At 38.4% G+C, this 19420-nt stretch overlaps 1 protein-coding gene across 8 annotated transcripts in view; it reads left to right on the top strand.

The window, feature by feature from the left end:
* LOC113130189 (calcium-dependent secretion activator 1) overlaps positions 1 to 12837 on the top strand; it is a 199847-nt gene extending 187010 nt beyond the window's left edge. For all 8 annotated transcript variants that reach the window (XM_026306581.1, XM_026306582.1, XM_026306578.1 and 5 more), the window contains 2 exons: positions 11529 to 11633; positions 12370 to 12837. In XM_026306581.1, the coding sequence (XP_026162366.1) occupies positions 11529 to 11633; positions 12370 to 12543 (279 nt within the window). In that variant the 3' untranslated portion in view covers positions 12544 to 12837. The remainder of the gene's footprint in view (positions 1 to 11528; positions 11634 to 12369) is intronic.
* The last annotated feature ends 6583 nt before the right edge of the window (positions 12838 to 19420 follow it).

Here is a 19420-nt window from a genome sequence, read left to right as displayed (position 1 = left end):
CAACATTTCTAAATTAATAATTCAAAAAATGGCATAAATCATGTTTATGGTAGTTAGAGTATGATAAATAAAACAGTTAGATGCTTGAGACCCTTTCAGCTTCTGAAACATGTTAATGGGGTTACTTCACACTTTGCATATATATATTTTCCATCTAATAAGGTTAAAGATAATCCTAATACAATACACATACAGTGTGTGCATTGGCAGAGTAGTTATTTTCCTCATTTTATATTGGTTGTAGCATGATCCTTTCCCAAAATCCTCAGTACACTTCAAATAAAGTGCTTGGTTAATCTATCTTTTATTATGGTGGAATTGAAGGTGGCTACATCTGAAAATTTTTATAATTTCTGAAACAATCAGCCACTGATTGACACAAATTCTACATACTTGGCCAACTGCATGGCACTGTGAAAGTAGCAGTGGGATGCAGTCATGAGCAGGCTTTGACAGGAAGCTTTTTATGCTGCCTGAGTGTGGTCGCTTGGAACACCTGCTATATATACATTTTGTGCCTTTAAATGCATTTTGTGCTTTATGGTGTAGTCCATTTCAACCTACTCCAACATAATAAATAACAGTTCTGCATTATTTTCTGGTTTTGTGTTATAGCAACACACCTGCAACCAGGAATTTTTAAATAACTTTTGGGACATTTTCAATCTTTTGTGATATCTTTCAAGCAAAAGGTTTAATTAATCTTTGTTCCTGATAGTAAAACACTGACACAATATGGAGGACTAAGAAGCAGAACATTTCAATATCAAATCGATCACAGCCAAAAAATTGGCTTTTGTTCATATTTCCTCATCTTGGTTCACAGGAAAACTGAGAAAACCGTAGAATCAGACAATACATTTCCCCAGATTTTGATTTTTTGGTTTCTTTAAAGTCTGCTTAAATGCTGTCAGACTTAAGGCTATAGGACAGCGGTCAGTCACCAACCCTGAGTGCCCCTGCCCTGCTTGTTTTCCTGCCCTTCCAACTTTTGATTGGCTGAATACACCTTATCTACGTAATTATTAGTGGATAGGGCAGTGGCAGAATTCTATATTTAATGTAACAAATAATGACGTTCATGAGAAAAACTAATTTTGGGGGAATCTATATCCTTGATTAAATGCTTATTAAACCTTTAATGTGACTGCTACAGTAAGTGTCCCTTATGAATGACGAGCACCAGACATGAATTTATACATTGTGAACTAATATTTGTGAACAGTTCGGGTATTAGGAATTGAAGTGCCAGCTGAGCATGGATATGTCACAGAGGAAAGATGCATTCTCAAAATGTAGCCATTTTTGTGTTGATGTTGACTTAGGAGGGAAATTATCCACTGCAATATATTGACTCCCGTTAGCCTCCTTAGGAAAAAACTCCATTTGTACTCTGATGGTCAAGCTTAGTCCTGCTGACAAAGTGAGCATGGAGGTGAAGAGATTGGTGCTGAGATTGGGGTGGGGGGTTCCCACTGTGAGTTACCGTGGTAATTAAATGTTGTCATCAATGGGCCCTCTTTGCTGGTATGGGAACCAGGACTAGAGTCGACAATGTGGGCTCTGAAAAGCAAACCAGGTAAGATTAGAGAAGCCCTTTGTCTGAAGTGCAGAATGTCTTAAAGCCAAATGTAGCCCCTACACCCCTTAACCAATTTATGCTTATTCATTGCTTTTTCTGTGTGAGTATATATGTATGGGTTTATATGCATACACAAGTGTAAGCATGTGTGTGTAAAAGAAAAAACTAGAATTGCTTTATGGCACTCAGCAGCCTTTCTTCTCCTTCACAAGGAAGCCTGTCACTTGGTATTAGTGTTGCCACTCCAGCAATCATCATTCCATGCCTCCTGCTAATTGCAGACACAGCTGGGTCTCAGTAGGACATGCTCCTTCTCTGTCTCTCTCACACTCTCTCTTTTTATCACACATCAATGCAGTACTGACTTACTCTCCATTGTGTAGAGTAGTAGCTCACATAGTGTCCAAATCACAAGGTTTTAAAAAGTATGTAGAAACATATCAAGTCAAACAGAATCCCCAAATTAAATACTTTGACCCACAGGCGTTAGCAGATACTCTTCCTTTTAATAATGCACTTTACTGCAGCCTCCTTCACATCTTGCTTGTCATTGTATCTGTGCCTTTAGTCTTCTTTTCGCCATCAATCATATTGAGATCAGGTGAATAATTGGAGTGGAGGACTTCACACTAAAAAAATCTATTTGCTTTGGCTGTGTGTTTAGTAACATTGAATGATGACGCAAGGTCCAATGAATTTTGATGCACTGAACTGAATATGAGTATGCTGAATGTTCTTTTATATATCTGCGTCCCTGGGGTCTATTTACAATGAAATCATCAATAAATATCAGTGTGCCAGTTCCAGTGGGATACATTCCACATCACATTACTAACACCACCATATTTCTCAGAATACAAAGTATTTTTTGGGTCATAAGCAGTTCCTCCAGACTTTCTTCTATCATTTTGATAGTTAATGTTTTATCACGCCATAAAATTTACTGCCAACCTCTACCACTTTCTTCTTTATTTTACCACCTGACATTTCTTCATGTTAAGGCTTTTGTGGTTTTGCATCTTCCAGTCAATGGTGAGAATTTATGATTGTGAAATCATCTTTTAATTGCTGGGAAAAAGTCAGTGTTGACTTTGGAAACTAGATAATCCAAAGTAAAGAACTTCAACTGATTGACCAAGTCCCACTACCAAGGAGATGATGCTTTACATGGGAAAACTGGTTAAAAAATACTGAATACTTAACAATTTTATACTGGAAATGCTATAGTGATGTTATGATGTTGCCATTTCAGACCCTATTCTTACAATACATAGAAGAATAGAGAGATTTGGCCAACTTAGCTTAAATAGGGCCCTTGGGAGCATCAAAACAGGCAACTTCCAGTAATAACTCGGACCACTTTCTGTACATATCTTTGCAAGTAGGCTCACTGGAGTAGACCTTCCACCTGTTGCAACCACCCAATTTTATATTCTCATTACTACAGTGTTAGATTGTAAGAAGGAATTTCAACTTTGATGTAGAAAATTTGCAGGAAATGATTAACTTTTTTGACATTGCTTTGTTGCACAGCTTTAACTTGTTCCAGCATGTAAATGAACCCATGTACACTAGACATAATGATCTTTCAACTGCTGCTGTAAATGATTTTAGTATTAGTGATCATTATTGTCTTTTATTATTGTGATAAATATGACTGGAAAAAAAACTGAAATTGTTGTACTGACTGGGAAAGAACTATTTAGAATCACTATCAGTATCAGACGTATTGTTGGACACACAAGGAATTTGACTGATACAGTAGCTCTCATTGTACTTGTCACAACTTGTTTTTGATTTTGTTATTTACAAATATTGCACTATATTGCAATATATTCTTCCAACAAGATTTCATTGTTCATAAGAGTGATGGCACAGGGAAAGAAACTGTTCTTGTGTGTGCTTGAAGGTCTTCACTGCTGACATAGCCATGTTTAGGTTGAAGTTCAACCCCCAGTGCTTGGTTGTGAATTTTATCAAGGTGAAGAATGTTGCATATGAACAGAAAAACCACCGTTTTTAGCATTTATCTTTATCAATAAGGGCATGAATCTTGGCTGATTCTTCCATTCACAGTGAAGTTATTGTCTATTGTAGTGCTAATCTCAGCATAAAAATGGGTGACTCATTAGCCACTTAAGGTGGTGCTAAGGTGTTTTTTGTTAGCTGCTTAATCAGAGAATTAACAATCTGTGCTTCCACTTCTGCTTTTTGTAATCTGTTTGGATTTTAATTTTCATTATTCACTTTAGTCCACTATAATCTTAACTCTCTAAAATACATGCCAAACCTCAACTCTCACTCAGACTACAATCATGATCCTCCTGTTAATTTTCACTGAAAATACAAATCTGTTAATGCAGGTAAGTATTTTAATAGTGTGGAGAGGCAAAATCACACTTTTCAGTACTGGTGCCAATGCAGTGTCTTTATTTTCTTATAATCCTAAAACAATTTCAATTTCAGTTCAATTAAATTTTTTTTGTATAGCGCCAAATCACAATACAAATCATCTCAAGGCACTTCACAAAAACTAAAATTAAAAACCCAACAAATCCCTTATGAGCAAGCACTTGGAGACAGTGGAGAGGAAAAACTCCCTTTAACGGAAGAAAAAACCTTCAGCAGAACTGGGTTCAGTTTGGGCGGCCATCTGCCTCGACCGGTTGGGGTGAGTGGATAGAGCAGAGAGAAAAGAACAGCAACAATAAACAACAAATAGACACTGCAGGTTGGTGGGGCCAGTAACTGCACATCAGCGATATACAGCTCCAGGACCAGGGACACCTGCAGAAGGTATGGCGAAAGAGAACAGAGAGAAAGGGAGAGAGCACAAGGTTAGTGACATTCAAGATTCAAGTTAAGTGACCAAAATTATAATTACATAATTACAACAAAGAAATAACACTGTAATGTCTGAGCAATCTGTCAATCTACCAAACATTCAGCTCTCAATAATGTAAATACTCTCCTGTCAGTTTTAAGTATTATGGTTTCCTATTCAACCCTGAGTTTTAAACAAACACACTGAGGCAACAGAGGCAGAAAGAGGCAGAGTCCCAGGTTGCTTGTAATCCCTGTGTACCCCCTGAGGTGAGGCCCCTCCTCAGATCCAACATTCCTGGCTCTTAGCAGCACTAAAGCTCCTGAGGGGCCCCACAAAGGGGGTCTTCTGACCTAACAAATTGGTTGGCTTTTTGGGGTTTTGTGCATGCATGTGTGTGTGTGTGAGAGAGAGAGAGAGAGAGTGTTTGTGTGTGTGTGTAAATATGCATGTTTTATTCTCCCCTTCCAATTGCATGGATTTACTCTTTCAGACAACAATTTGGACTAGTGTTGCACAGTGTACTGATACTAGTATCATATCACAATACCCTGCTGTTAACGGTACAATACCTTACTTGAGGAATGACATTATACTGTAACTTGAACAACGATTTTAATAGGAGCCATATATCCATAGAGTTCAAATAGCCATAAAGTTATGTATCTGTAAATCAGTGGGTGGCGTTGTGTGTGTGTGCAGCATTTTGCTTCACGCCAGGCACAGTTTTTTCAGGTTTGTGTTTTTTTCTCTCTCTTGTTTTTCTGTGTAAGCTACAGGCAGGTTTCATTGTTAAAAAAAATTAAAGAGTGACAGGGTAGCGATCAGTGTCATCGTTACATATAATCATTTGGGCCACATGTTTTGAGCTCAGCCCCGAACATATTCGGTCAAAGGCTCACAATAAGTTAACTAGGTTACCTCTAAGACCACGAATTGGAGCGAAGTGGAACTAATTACAGCATCAGAGAGAGGGGTAGTAATTCAGTGATGCAAATGAAAGAGGAAGGTGGGACGAAGGTGCAAATTCACTAACTAGTAGTCATAAAAGCATGAAACATTTGAGTGGTAACACCCAGTCTGGTCTCCTAGGAGATTTCAAGAATAAAAATGAGGGGTAAATGCTTTTTCTACACTAAAGTGCACTCAAAGCCCTTATACAGTGTTTCAGTGTCTTACACAAGGATGCTTCTACATGTGGACTAGAGAAGCCAGGTTACCAACCCTTCGGCTCATGGCCAACCTGCTATACCTCCTGAGCCACAGCCGTACATGTTGTATGATGTATACGTGTGTATACGAGAGTGTGTGTGTGGTGGTATGCAAGGCATGCATCTCTCTTGTGTATAGGTAGGGCTTCATCAGCATGTTGAGAGGCTAACAGGAATATTCAAAAGTGATTTTAAGTTTTTAAATTGAATTTAAAGTCCCACTAGCTTAATATTATTTGAAGATATGGCTCAGCATAGTTAGTTTAAAAAGGCACATAAACTATTCTGATAATTTCTACTTAACATTAATTTTTCACAGTGCTTTGAGTGAAGTAAAAGTTGTCTGTGTAGATTGTTTTAACAACAGATACAACGCAGAACCGGACTGCCAACAGAACCTATTATTTTATTTCCTCCTGGTTCTGCCTTTTTTACACTTGTCTTCCTGTGTCCCTTTTCCTAAAACCTGACGACCCTTCTCTCTTTCAACTGAGGAAGAAAAGTTCTTTTACGTCTGGAGAGGAGGAGTTGGGCAGGAGATGGCAGGTCAGCACATAGAATTTTACAGAGATGGAGTAAATGTAAATCACTTTGCTCCCTATGGCACTTTTCCAGCAGATGCTTGGTGGATCGCATGCTCTGCAAGGCCTTTAGACTGAGTGTAGTGAGGGCTACCCCGAGTACATCATCTCTTTTGCCCTTCATTTTGTGGCTGCCAGATCTGGATGGCCTTGATGCAGCTGAGTCACATAGTAACGTTGTAGTGATGGTGGTATTAGGAGTCTAGGAATTAGGAGTTTAGTGACATCAAAGTGTTGCAGAACAGGAGGACTGGATACAGCATCCTTCAGCTTTTGAAAGGCAGCATTTTGCAGATCATGCCATGACCATTCCACATCTTGCTTTAACAGGTCACGTAGAGGGCCTGTGACATCAGAGGGTGTACCTGCCAAAGGGTGTCAAGAATGTGGTCAGCTTTGATGATGCCTCATCCATAGGGATTTTCCAAAATTCACATTTGGCATCGAGGATACTTGTAGAGCTTATCTTTAAGCAGCTTTGCAGCCTGGAAGGTGCATATAGTTGACGCACCTTACGCATTAAAAAGATAAATGTCCACATAGATGTTCAGATGCTCAATAACATGTTCATTTATTTACCTTGTGCATAGCATGTATCATACAGCGTGGTGTAGCAAATAGCGTATAGTGAAGCGAAGTGGTCAAAAACTGTGAACACCTTCCCTCCAGGAACACACCAAGTGAGGCAAGGTTCCTACCTTTATACAAATTTTCCATAGTGACACCTAGTGGTGGCTTAAAATATGACCACTACTCGCTCTTACAATACTAAAAACCTTGGCACCTGGCATATCAGCTATGACCTGTTCAATGGTTTTCAATGGATGATGTGGCCTTAGGAGCACCTTGTTGAGATGTACTGGATCTATGCATATCCTTATAGAGCCATCCTTCTTGGGAACGACCATAGCAGATACCCATTCCATGGCATCAGTTTCAGCGGTAATGACACCCAATTTAGCCATTCTCTCGAGCTCTGCCATGACTTTCTCGTTCATTGCAATGGGCACTTTCTTAGCACATACAGTGGGTGCTAGTGACTCATCTATTCGCATGTGCGACAGGCAGTTTGCCAAGCACTGTGGTGTCAAAACAGATCACTGATCTCCTGAACCTCTGGTTCTTGGTTTCGCACTGTGGGCACATGTGGCCCTGACCCATTGCTATGTTGTCTTGCAATCCAAGCAGTGGCCTCACTACATATTATTTTATGGGCAAGCAGAGTTCAGCAAACTTTTGCAGCAAGACGTCAGGATCTTGCTTGTCCTCCCCCTCAGGGTACATGAAAGCCTTGGATTTCTCCACCACGTCAGGACCCGCCAAATTCAGCAGAGTATAGGCCTGCACCTTCTTCGATTTGTCTGATAGACCAGTGTTGCAATATATACGCCATTCTTTTTCAAATTTGTTTCAAAAGTCAGGGGAATCAGTACAGGGGAAACCTTGTGCAATGTTCAACCGCTTCTGACACCATATGTATATTGTTTTAAGAGCAGAACCAGACTGCCAACAGAACATATTGTTTTGTTTTGTTTTTCCTCCTGGTTCAACCTTTTTTACACTTGTCTACCTGTGTCCCTTTTCCTAAAACCTGACGACCTGCCTCCTCCCGTATAACACCCACCTTAAAGGGCTATGGCAACATTTAACAACTCTAGAGTCTGCTCAACATTACATTGCAGTTTTAGTGAAACATTCAGCCACAAGCTTTATGTATTGCTTGCCCATCAAATCTAAAAAGGTCCATTCATGACATTAAACAAATATGTGAAAAAGAGTGACGAACAGCATGAGTATGGATGGGAAGAGGAACAAGGGAGAGGTGTGCCATTTTTGCATGAAATCCTATTGGTGGCAAGCCCCCCCCCCCGCCAAGTGCCATGCAAAGACATGGGTGTGAACATGGGCTCTAAGGCGAGGCTTGTGTGAGGCAGTGAGTGGGGGTTTTTGGTGGGATGAGTGTGTTGGTGTCAGATGGGGCAGGAGGTCGCGCTGTCTCCTGACTCTCGCTTCAAGGGGGATGGACTGACAGATGTATATGTGTGCAAGATTGTGTGTGTGGTGTTATGGAAGGCATGCATCTCGCTTGTGTATAGGTAGGGGTTCATCAACATGTTGAGAGGTGACAAAACACACACAGATAATTCAGTTGAAGCTATGGAGGCTTTTCCTTCAGATGGAACTCGTTAGAATATCACAGATTTGATCCCTGTCGGGTTATACCATTATGTATTCAGAGCCATATTACGCTTATTTTGGCTGTCAGCAAGTGCTAGCCCCCTGCTGATCCCCATGCAGCCTAAAAAGAGTCTTTGGTGTATTCATCTGTTTTTTGTCAGTTTTTGCCAGGAGTAACATAGCAAGAGGGGCCATCACTGTTCATTTCACAAGTTCAGCAAATATCAAAGTTGCTTTCAAGTTTATCAAGATGAGGACACCTTATCTTAAACGTTCCCTGATGGACCTCATCTCAGGGTTTAAAGTGAAGCAATGGCTATTACATGTCACGTGACTGGCCAGTGTTTTAAAAAAGGGGACGTTAAATTTGAGAAGGATGTGATTTGGTTAATCAAACCACAAAAAGGCACAAATAACACAACAAAAGCTAATGGAAAAGGTTCAAGGTAAAACATATAAAGCCATGGAAAATATTTCATAATGTTGGAGCTGTATCCAACAATTTCTGTAAATGACACCCCATCAAGTACAGACACTTCATGCAGCAGCAGTTGCCCAGGTGTGTGGAGGTGAGAGAATGTAGGGGGAATGTGAAATCTCTCCAACTGTCTTTTATCATTCTTCAAACAGCTATTTTTATGACTATTTGATCTACAAATGAGTGCAACACTGTGGAGGCCTTTGGGAAAGAAGGTCCAATAGTATGTCGCATTATGCCTCTGTGTGACTTTAAACTGTTAAATACAAAACGGTCTTAGCATTTTTGCTTTAAATTTTGTGTATAAAACATGTTTTTTGTGCTGTTTGAATTCAGGTAGGTCTTTATAGTTGTAACATTTAGGTTTAAAATTTGAGCATAAAGAAGCACCCCTAGTGTTGTTGTTCCCATGTTTATTATTATTATTTTTACCTAATTTTACTGCTTTCTTTTTCTTGCATGTGTCCCAACTTAGTGCAACACTCAGTACAACACTATATCACTAGTTTTTATTTAAGCACGTTCTAAATTGTAACTATCTTCTAACTGCCATGGTAAGGCAGCAGGCACTTTGGGTGCTTTTCTACCCGCAGTTTGTCAGCCAGAATTTTTATTATTGCCTTACCTCTTCCTCTCAGGCTGCATACAATCTGCCCATCATCATCATCATCTAGTTCCATTTCCAACCATCTGACTGGTGAAGATTGTTTGGAGGCTAAATTAACATGGTGTTGAGCTGTGCAGCTACAACAGCTACTTTGATTTTGGAAATGAAACTATTCTATTGAAACCAGCATTAAAAATCCTACAGTTGAAGAAAATCACAGGCATTATGTGTACTCAAGGTGTCCTTGACAGACCTCCAAAATTCCTGTCATGGCAGCAAAAAAAAAAAAACTCTTTTTGTGTAATATCAGAGTAAAGCTTAACAAGGCACAAAATGGCTGCTGCAGAAATGGCTACAGATAGGAGCAGTGTGGTGCAAAGTCTAAAGAAAAATTGATGGATAGAGGGAGAGTAGCCAGTCAGTGGATCAGTCACTCCAGGTCTGGCCTCTCAGCAGGGGGTTGTGCTTAGGGCGAGATCACAGGCCTGCTGCCATGCCGAAGCCTTCACAGGCACACAACGACAGATAGGAAGCTGCTGGCACCAGGTCGCCTCACTGATTCACCCCAGCACTGTCTCAACACAGCCATCTTCTCTTTCACTCATGTTTCACTCACTGAACTTGACCTACATGCCCATGTAGATCTGCTCTCTTCGTCTACTTATGGCCTCTGCACACCTGAAATAGCAATAGTCTGATCAGGTTTTGGTCTTCTGACAATTCAGAATTGGATAAAATGTTTTGCATTACCATGATTTGTCAGTGCAGATACACAAAGTCAAATTTAGTAGGGTGTATTCGACATTCATTTCAATGCAAAATTTCTATTGGAAAGGGTTTTGTTTGCTGTGTCCTTAAGTCTGATATTACCATACAAAGGCAGCAAACAAGAGGTTAAATTGTTGTGTTGCACAAATATTACTCATTATTCTGTGTTTATAGTTATTGAATATTTATATTTATATATATATATATATATATATTTACAGGACAGTAGAGCCCATATTCCATCCTTATGCTTACTTTCAAGAATAAAAATCTATCTTGTACTACATAGAAACTACCCCTTGACATCTCATCCCCCCAAAACATACACTGTGACCCCTTCCTCTTTACATCTCTTCCCTTTCTTCTCCTGCCGCCACCATTCCTCTGTGATCCTGACTGTTGAAAGTCTGTCGGGTTCTATTAGTGTCAACTCACACTCATCATTATCTATCAATTAGAATGGCAACAGCCAGAGCCCACAGAATAACATCTGCAGCCTTTCGGCCCAGTCCTCATGGCCAACATGCTCTGAGCTCAATGTGCCTTGCAGTGGTTGCTGTTTACAGAAGGCTTATCTAAACACAGTAGTTTGTGTATTTCAAGGTTGAAGCCCATAACACCTGTGGAAATTGTGCTGATTGAGCCAGTGCCAGTATATTTGGATGAATGCTCATTTCCTAGAATCACTTACCTTTCTGTCAATAAAACACTCAACCGACATGAGTGCTTCATTAAAGAGATAGACAATCATGCCTGGAAAATACTACTAAATTGACACTTAAAATGTTTCTTACATATGCACAGACAAGTGTCACAGATCATAATACTCTTTATCAAGATTCCTAACTGACTAATCCTTGGCTGCTAGATTTCCAAACCTCAATAAATCACAAGCCCATGAAATTATATCTGATGAATCCTTAAGAGTAGAGTTTCTACAAGACTAGAAAATCTTTACTAGCATAGGGTTCTGTGCTGTCACATTTTCTAATGGCTCAATGAGTTTGTGCAACAAATACAACATGATTCTCTTCAACTTAAAAATGTTTTCTCCCGAGGATTTGTTTCTCAGCTTTGTCCCTTTGGTCCTTCCTTCAGAAAAACAAGGAAATGTAATGTCATGATGATACAGTGCAAGGATGACATAAAAAATCTTTTTCTGCCAAAGGCACCATGAGCAAGTTCATGGATTAAAGATACTTATCTGAATTTCTTGCTTTAAGTGTTAAAATGTTTCAGGGTGCATAGAATATGAAATATTAGATGATGATATATATTGTGTGTTTGTGTGTGTTGCAGCAATGGTACACCAGCACTATGAACCTTATAGGAACATGGTTAACTGACCGTATGGACCTTCAGCTCCACGTTTATCAGCTGAAAATTCTCATCAGGATTGTCAAGGTTAGGATGGCCACTCTGTGTTCTCTAAATCACAGATCTAAATATCAGTAAAATGCTTCCATCACAATGTTATATGAATATTTAATGCAATACTAAGTGATCGGGATCAGAACATCCCTAAAAGCAAGTATATATTGTAATAAGCTGATTGCCCAAACGGCCTATGCCGACAGCTATACCTGTCACCTGAAACATTAAAATATGTGATATATGAGATAGATTCTATCACTAACAGAAGACCAAACTGGTTGTAATCTTTTTAAACAGACATTTTTTATGCCAAGGACTTTGGACCACTTTCTCAAATTATTCAATTACGCATTTTTTCTTACACCCAGGACTTTAATAATAACTGTAATGAATTTATAGTGCACTCAGAAAATGCTCCAAAAAGATAACACCAAAATAAAAGATATAGCAAAAACTGAAAAGCTTTTATCATCATATCATTTCAGCTGTAAACCAAAAGCAAACAGGAGATGTGACCTGTTTTATTGTAGCTACATGTGATACAGATAGTGATGCAAAGTAAGGTGATAATACTAAAGCTTAATGAAGATAGTTAGTCTGGTTTTCAGTCTTGTCTGAAATATGCCTGGGATATTTAGTCTAGTATTGTACAATGACTGAAAGTAACTCATTATATAGGCATCCCTTTTGAGCAAAGACATCCAGGCAAAATACCATCAGTTTTTGAATGTCTGTCAACTGCTTCTGATTGTTTTGTTTGTGATAGAAAAAGTACCGTGACTTCCGTCTTCAAGGGGTGCTGGACTCTACATTAAACAGCAAGATGTATGAGACTGTGAGAAACCGTCTGACCCTGGAAGAAGCTACAGCCTCAGTAAGGGAAGGAGGGATGCAAGGCATTTCCATGAAGGACAGCGATGAAGAGGACAATGATCACTAGATCCAAATGCCTCAAAATTTCCAGAATCTAGCTTTTGTGAAGGTGAGAAGCCCATACTACCTAAGAACCCATGCAGCCTTTCCATGAGGTTAAAACAGACTGACCTAACATCCAGCATGTTCTTGCTTTGTCAGTATTTAATTCATGTAATACACATTTTGGTCACAATTGATGCAAGGTGAAAATGAAGACTTATTACCTGTGAGCATGTCCTATCAATGCTCATTGAGCTTTAAACTTAAATTTACAATTAACAATAGAGTAATAATAAAAAATGGTATCTTAAATCACTGATTTCTTCTGAAATTTGACCAAATACAGTGCTGTGAAAAGTACAAATTATACAAAGATAACCAGAGTAAATACAAAATGCAGCTAGGAAGGGTTTACAAAGCCATTTCTAAGGCTTTGGGACTCCAGCTAATCATAGTGAGAGCCATTATACTCAAATGGAGAACACAGACCACTGGTGAACCTTCCCAAGAGTGGCTGGCCTATTAAAATTACTCCAGGAGCTCATAAAAGAACCCAATACAACATCTAAAGAACCATGGGCCTCACTTGCCTTAGTTAAGATCAGTCGGGGGCCGCTGGTGGTGTAGTGGTAGCGTGCCCGTCCACGAACGCAGGGGACGCCGGCCTGACTCCTGAGCTGGTTGTCTTAAGATGACTTGCATGTCTTCCCTCGCTCTCTCCCTGATTTCCTGTCTCTCTCTCCACTGTCCTATCAATAAATGCAGAAATGCCCAAAAAATTAAAAAATAAAAAAAAAGATCAATGTTCATCATTCAACAATAAGAAAGACTGGGCAAAAATGGCATCATGAGAGAGTTCCAAGGCAAAAGCCACTGCTAACCAGAAAGACACAAAGGTTCATCTTACATTTGCCAAGAAATATCTTGACCCAAGACTTTTGGATAAATATTCCTTGGACTGAGGAGACAAAAGGTGTGCATCCCATTACCTCTGGTGTGAAACTAATGCAGCATTTCATATAAAGACCATCATACTAATAGTCAAACATAGTGGTGGTACTGTGATGGTCTCTGGGGCTGCTTTGCAGCTTCCGGACCTGGCCGACTTGCCGTAATTGGTTTGAACCATGAATTTTGCATTCTACCAAAAAATCCTGAAAGAGAAATTCCAGCCATCGGTTTGTGACCTCAAGCTCAAGTGCACTTGGGTTATGAAGCAGGACAACGATACTAAACACCTCAGCAACTCCACTTTGGAATGGCTAAAAAAAACAGAATTAGGGTTTTGGAGCAGACTGGTGAGTGTCTGGACTTAAATCCAGAGGACTTAAATTGAGATACTGTGGCATGACCTTAAACAGCCCCTTCATGCTCCAAAACTCTCCAATAAGGCTGAATTAAAACAAAAAAGAGTTCCTCCACAACGATGTGAAAGACTCATTGCTAATTATCTCAAATGCTTGATTACACTTGGTGTCACTAACCAGTTACTAGGCTTAGGGGGCAATTACTTATAGGGCCAGGCAGGTATGAACAGCTTTTTTCTTTTAATTAATGAAATCATCATTTAAAAACTGCATTTTGTATTTACTTGGGTTATCTTTGTGTAATATTAAAAATTGTTGGTTGATCTGAGTTATTTAAGTGTGACAAATATGCAAAAAAAAAAAAATCAGGAAGGGGGCAAATACATTTTCACAGCATTATTCCAGAATATCCACGTTTCCAGAATATCAAAAGTGGATCACCAGGTTACAGGTGTGTTTAAGACAAGAACAAATGTGACTGTGAACACATAACATAAGGGAGTCTTATTAAGAATATGATAAATAGGCAGGTGATTGTATCTATATGAAGTCTGTCTTTAAAAGGCATGAAAACTATCATGTTGCACCTTAATGCTGTGCAGTTCAAAATCCCTGTGGTCTTTGAATTCAGCTTTGCTGTTATTTTTTGCTAAGATTTATTTCACCTTTTGTAGAAATATATATATATAACATTAGTACTCTCTCATTTCTGTTGGAAAAGCACCAAATGAAACACTAGTGATCCAGGGAATCCATTCAATGCTAATAAATGCACGATCAGCTTATTATTGAATTGATGGCACTAAAACCAATTTTTGGGTAAGATCTGACTTTTCATTTCAAAACAACAAATGTAAACAACATCATTATATATTTCCAAAATGACTCCTAAATTTTCTTAAGCAATATGAACATCTTGCCCTCAAGTATATGAAGGCATCTTAGTGCTTTGCTAAAAATGTGCAGTGAGTGCAGCTATTGTGTGTGGCATTATAAAAGGTGTGAAAATTAATATATTACTTTCTTTGGAATAGGACTGCATTATTTCTCAACAACAAAGTCCAATTTTTAAAACAATGTAGTGTGATATAATATGACGGTCTTTGTCAGCTTTAGTAATGCAGTGGCAAGGGCTACACAGTCTTTTAGCCTTCAAACATCTCAACATCTCAAGTAAGAGAAGTCTCATTGTTTGCCCTCGTACATGGTGTCATTTCAAATCATTATTATTTAATCTCTATATTCTACTAGTAAAACAGTTAGGACTAATACAGGTCTCAGCATTAGCATGCATGCATGCATCAGTTCTATAAAATCACAGCTCAAAGCAAAAATCTTGCTCCTCTACTTAGTCTCTGATTAAGATGGCAAACATGTATTTACTAAGATGTGAAAATCTTTGTTCTAAATCCATTAACCCAGTTTATGGTTCTGCACTGGATGTTTGTGCAACCGTCTGCTGTGTATTTGCAGAACATGCTCCCAAGTGCACATGGATATTTTATAAGTTGATGCACAATAAAAAGTTAGTCCAATTGTAACAAGTGTAGGAGAGCTTGACACTGTGTTGTCTCTCTTCATTCTGACACTGGAAGACAGCAAGTCACTAAAGCTGTGCAAATACTATTTCAGTATACCGTACTTTAAATCAAAGCTCCAATAGCAGTATATAGAGACTGCAATGTTCATCAAACCCTAAAAATTAAAAGCAGTGGACTGAAAACCCAGAATGACAGTTTACCTTTTAATTAAAAGGCTAAGTACAATCAATTTGAAACTTGAGGATCCAATGACACATTAATTTTATTAACATGTAAGCACTTCAAGACTGTTTGCATGAGATGTGAAGGCAAAAAGGAAGAGTACAAAATAAATATTGGGCATGGTATATGTTTTGTGTAGTGATATTGCAAGACAGGATTATGAATTAAAGAGAGTATGAATGTCTGTCAATTTTAAAATGTCATCTGATGGCTTGAGTAAAAATGGTTTTAGGCACTGAATGCTACATTTTTATTAACACCTTTTATGAATGCCAGAAGTTCCTCCATAAAAGCATGAATTTTTATATTTATCAAAGAAAGTGATATTGTGCCACTAATATAAGAATCATGTCAAACCACCAACAGATAAATCAATGACTTGCTTGATTTCTACAACTTAACACCTCTGACATTTCCTTTCTTTAGTAAATAAATAGAAAGCAAGGCAATAGACACATAATTTTGGTTTATCACACTCACATCTGTTTTCAATTTTTTTCACATTTTCATGTATAAAGCAAATGTTGTATTTTAGTCAAATATAATTTAAAATAATTGATTTTATCTGTCATTTAAATTTAATCTTGTATGTACTTGTATTAGATTTCAGGATGTATGATGGGCTAATCCACATTTTTATAATGGATCTGCACGTTACTGTGTTCTGTAATGTACTCCTAGAGCCATGTGTCGTCTTGTACTGCATGTCCCAGGTATTCACTCCCCAATGTGTTTTTTGCTTCCTGTGTTACCAGTGTATTCATAGTGCTCTGCCTTCTAGAAGAACCCACAAAGGCTAAGAACGTTTCAATAAAGGTCAATGGCAAAAAAATGTTACCTTGTTTGTTAATGTTTCTGTGAATTGACTATGAATTCAGGAAAGAAATCAACTGAAATTGTCCTATTATTTCTTCAAAATCTAATTTGTCTCTATGTATGTGACACAGATAAGCTTAGTAAATAATACAATTAGTTTCAGTACTTCATTGTTATTTGTAATATTTTTCACTCACTTTTCAACTACAAACCACTTACACAGGGATGTTGTGGCAGTACACAATTTAAAAAAATGCAATTTGTTAATCTCTAGCACAGACCTCCCTCCCCAATAGCAGCATTTTCTTGAGAAAAAGCACCTGAGATTAATATTGTGGATTAAAGCATCCATCATCTTGAGAAGCTGATACTACTGTCCAGAAGGAGATTGAAAGAATTGACAGATATCAAATCAGCAACGACCAAAATAAAATCAAGAGCCCAAGACCAAAGTTAAGACGAAGGTCACGTGGATTAGATTAAATTTAATCTTAAATTAAAAAAGGAAAGGATATCTTTTTATTATTTTACACAAAGAATATAAATCCCTCTCATAAGACAAATACGATGAGAGTGGAAGCAAACTATTTGTGAAATTTAAATTTCTTCGTGGATGACACAAATATTCCTTCAAAAAATGGGGCTTAACCATACGCAGTTATTTTCCCATATTTAGTCTGTTTTTCCTTTTTGTAAGTGGACAGATGAACCACGAGACATGGTTAACAAAATAGTATTGCAGTATTAATGGCACTTCAAAGGAGCCAGTTATTCTGCCTCATAAATTCTGCTTACCTTGTTCCAGCAGAGTTATAAAAATAGACCATCACCATCACCTAGAGCTACAGTATGTTAAGAAATCATAATTTCTGCCTCACTTGAGGCAGTAATACAAATTTCATTGATAAATATAAATTTGATTTATTCATCTTATCTTCAGACTCCGCAAAGGATAGGTAACAAGAGAATTGCCTAAAATTGGAAGGGATGCTTAAACAATGGGAAAAAAAGATTTTTCTGAGAAGGTCTGGTACAGTTGCTCCAAAGTTTATAACTGAAGCATATGCCATAATTTTTATATAAGCCAATTGAAGTCGATTGAAACACCAGATTATAACATGAACATAGTTTCATAGTTTGTTAAAAGGGCTCTTTGCATTAATACAACAGAGACATGACATGCTCCTAACCTTAAGGATATTCTTTCATATTGTATGCACAGAATAACAAAAAAGAAACACACAAAACAGCCTACCTATTTTAACATCAAGTCTGCAGCGTTGGTACACTGTCTTGGAATATCATTCATTTAATTTCCCCAATATCCAGGCACAATTGGGCATTTCTGTGTAGGAGGCAACACCAGGACAGACTAATGGGGCTGGAGATTTATGCTGGCACGTACTGAGCTCTTTGGCTTTTAAGCTCCAATCAAGTGTGGAAATAGGAAACGATAACTGTATCAAAATAAAAAGAATCTCCAACTGACCATCACAGTGAGAACTAGTACGAGTCTTAGTACTGACAGGGCACTGCTGTACTGCAGGGAGGCCTGCAGTAATATGAATGTGAGAACAAGCCATTCCAACACACTGAGCCCATCAAGCCATGATACATGTGGGTAATGACAATAGGAAAATGAAAACGTGAAGAAAGAAACCAGACTATGTGTACGCATTCAAGCTACCATATAAATTGGTCTGTGATATCTGGTAAAGAGGCATTTCACTTTTACAATACTCTTCACAGTGTTCTTTAAGTTAAAATAGCCTTAGAATAGAGTTGGTTTACATGCCAGGAGACATGTGGTTATTTTAGTACACTGGCTTTGCATGCCAGAAGAGTCAAAATTGCCTGCCATTTTAGAGGGCAGGTAAATGTCAGATCCATTTAATAAAAGCGGCTCCCAAAGCCTCTTATGTTTCCCTCCCTATCCACCAAACCCTTCTTATCATAGCCTTAAGAGGGGACAACAAGCCTGCTGATTAATTTTAGAGCTTTTCCATGAAAAGAGTAGCTTACAGTTTTAAAAAAAAAAATCATATAATTTTAAGCAATACATTGGGGAAGACTGTATACCTTAGGGATGAATATTACACAGAACCGATTGTCCTGTTTCATGGTCATAAACTGTAAGCCCAACAGTATTACAGTCTTTACTTGAGACTGATGAAGACACTGTTATTATTAGATGGATGTCAGGAGTTAATCCTCACTCTTGCAGACACATTTGGTAGTGCAGTTATTACACAAATTAAACTTTAACTGTGGGTGAGATTGTTTTAGTATAGTATTCAAGTATACTATTCAAGATAATAGAATGGAAAGAGGAAAAAAAATTCGGAACCATTTTGTCTTTATTTATTCATTAATTCAGGTATTTATTTAAGAGTTACAATAAATTTTTGCACCTTCGTACCTTGAAAACTGCCACAATTATCTACAGATCTCTGAAATTTTCACATATAACCCCTAGCTCCTTCATACCTTAAAGACCACATAGTACCATATCATCCCAATAGAGCACTTCGCTCTCAGAGTGCAGGTCTACTTGTGGTTCCCAGAGTTTCCAAAGGTAGAATGGGAGGCACAGCCTTTAGCTATCAAGCTCCTCTCCTGTGGAACTAGCTCCCAGTCTGAGTTCAGGAGGCAGACACTCTCTATACTTTTTAGTCTAGACTTAAAACCTTCCTTTTTGACAAAGGGTTACCTAAGGTAACCCTGAACCATCCCTTACTTATGCTGCTTTAGGTCTAGACTGCCTGAGGACTCTCCATCAGTACAATGAGCTCCCATACCCTACCCTACCCTAACCCTTCCCTCCCTTCCCTTCCGCTCCCCTACACTCCTCTCCTCCCCCCTCATATGTATATTCCACCATTGAATGTCATTAACTTTGTGCTCTCTCTCTCCCCTAGTTTGTGATCTCTGTCCTCTCTCTCTCGGTACCCTCTGTAGGTGTCCATGGTGTCCTGGAGCTCTATATTGCTGATGTGCAGTTACTGGCCGAATCAAC

This window comes from Mastacembelus armatus, chromosome 5 (genome assembly GCF_900324485.2).
Source record: "Mastacembelus armatus chromosome 5, fMasArm1.2, whole genome shotgun sequence".
Classification (NCBI taxonomy): domain Eukaryota; kingdom Metazoa; phylum Chordata; class Actinopteri; order Synbranchiformes; family Mastacembelidae; genus Mastacembelus; species Mastacembelus armatus.
This window is presented reverse-complemented; position numbering and strand designations above follow the sequence as displayed.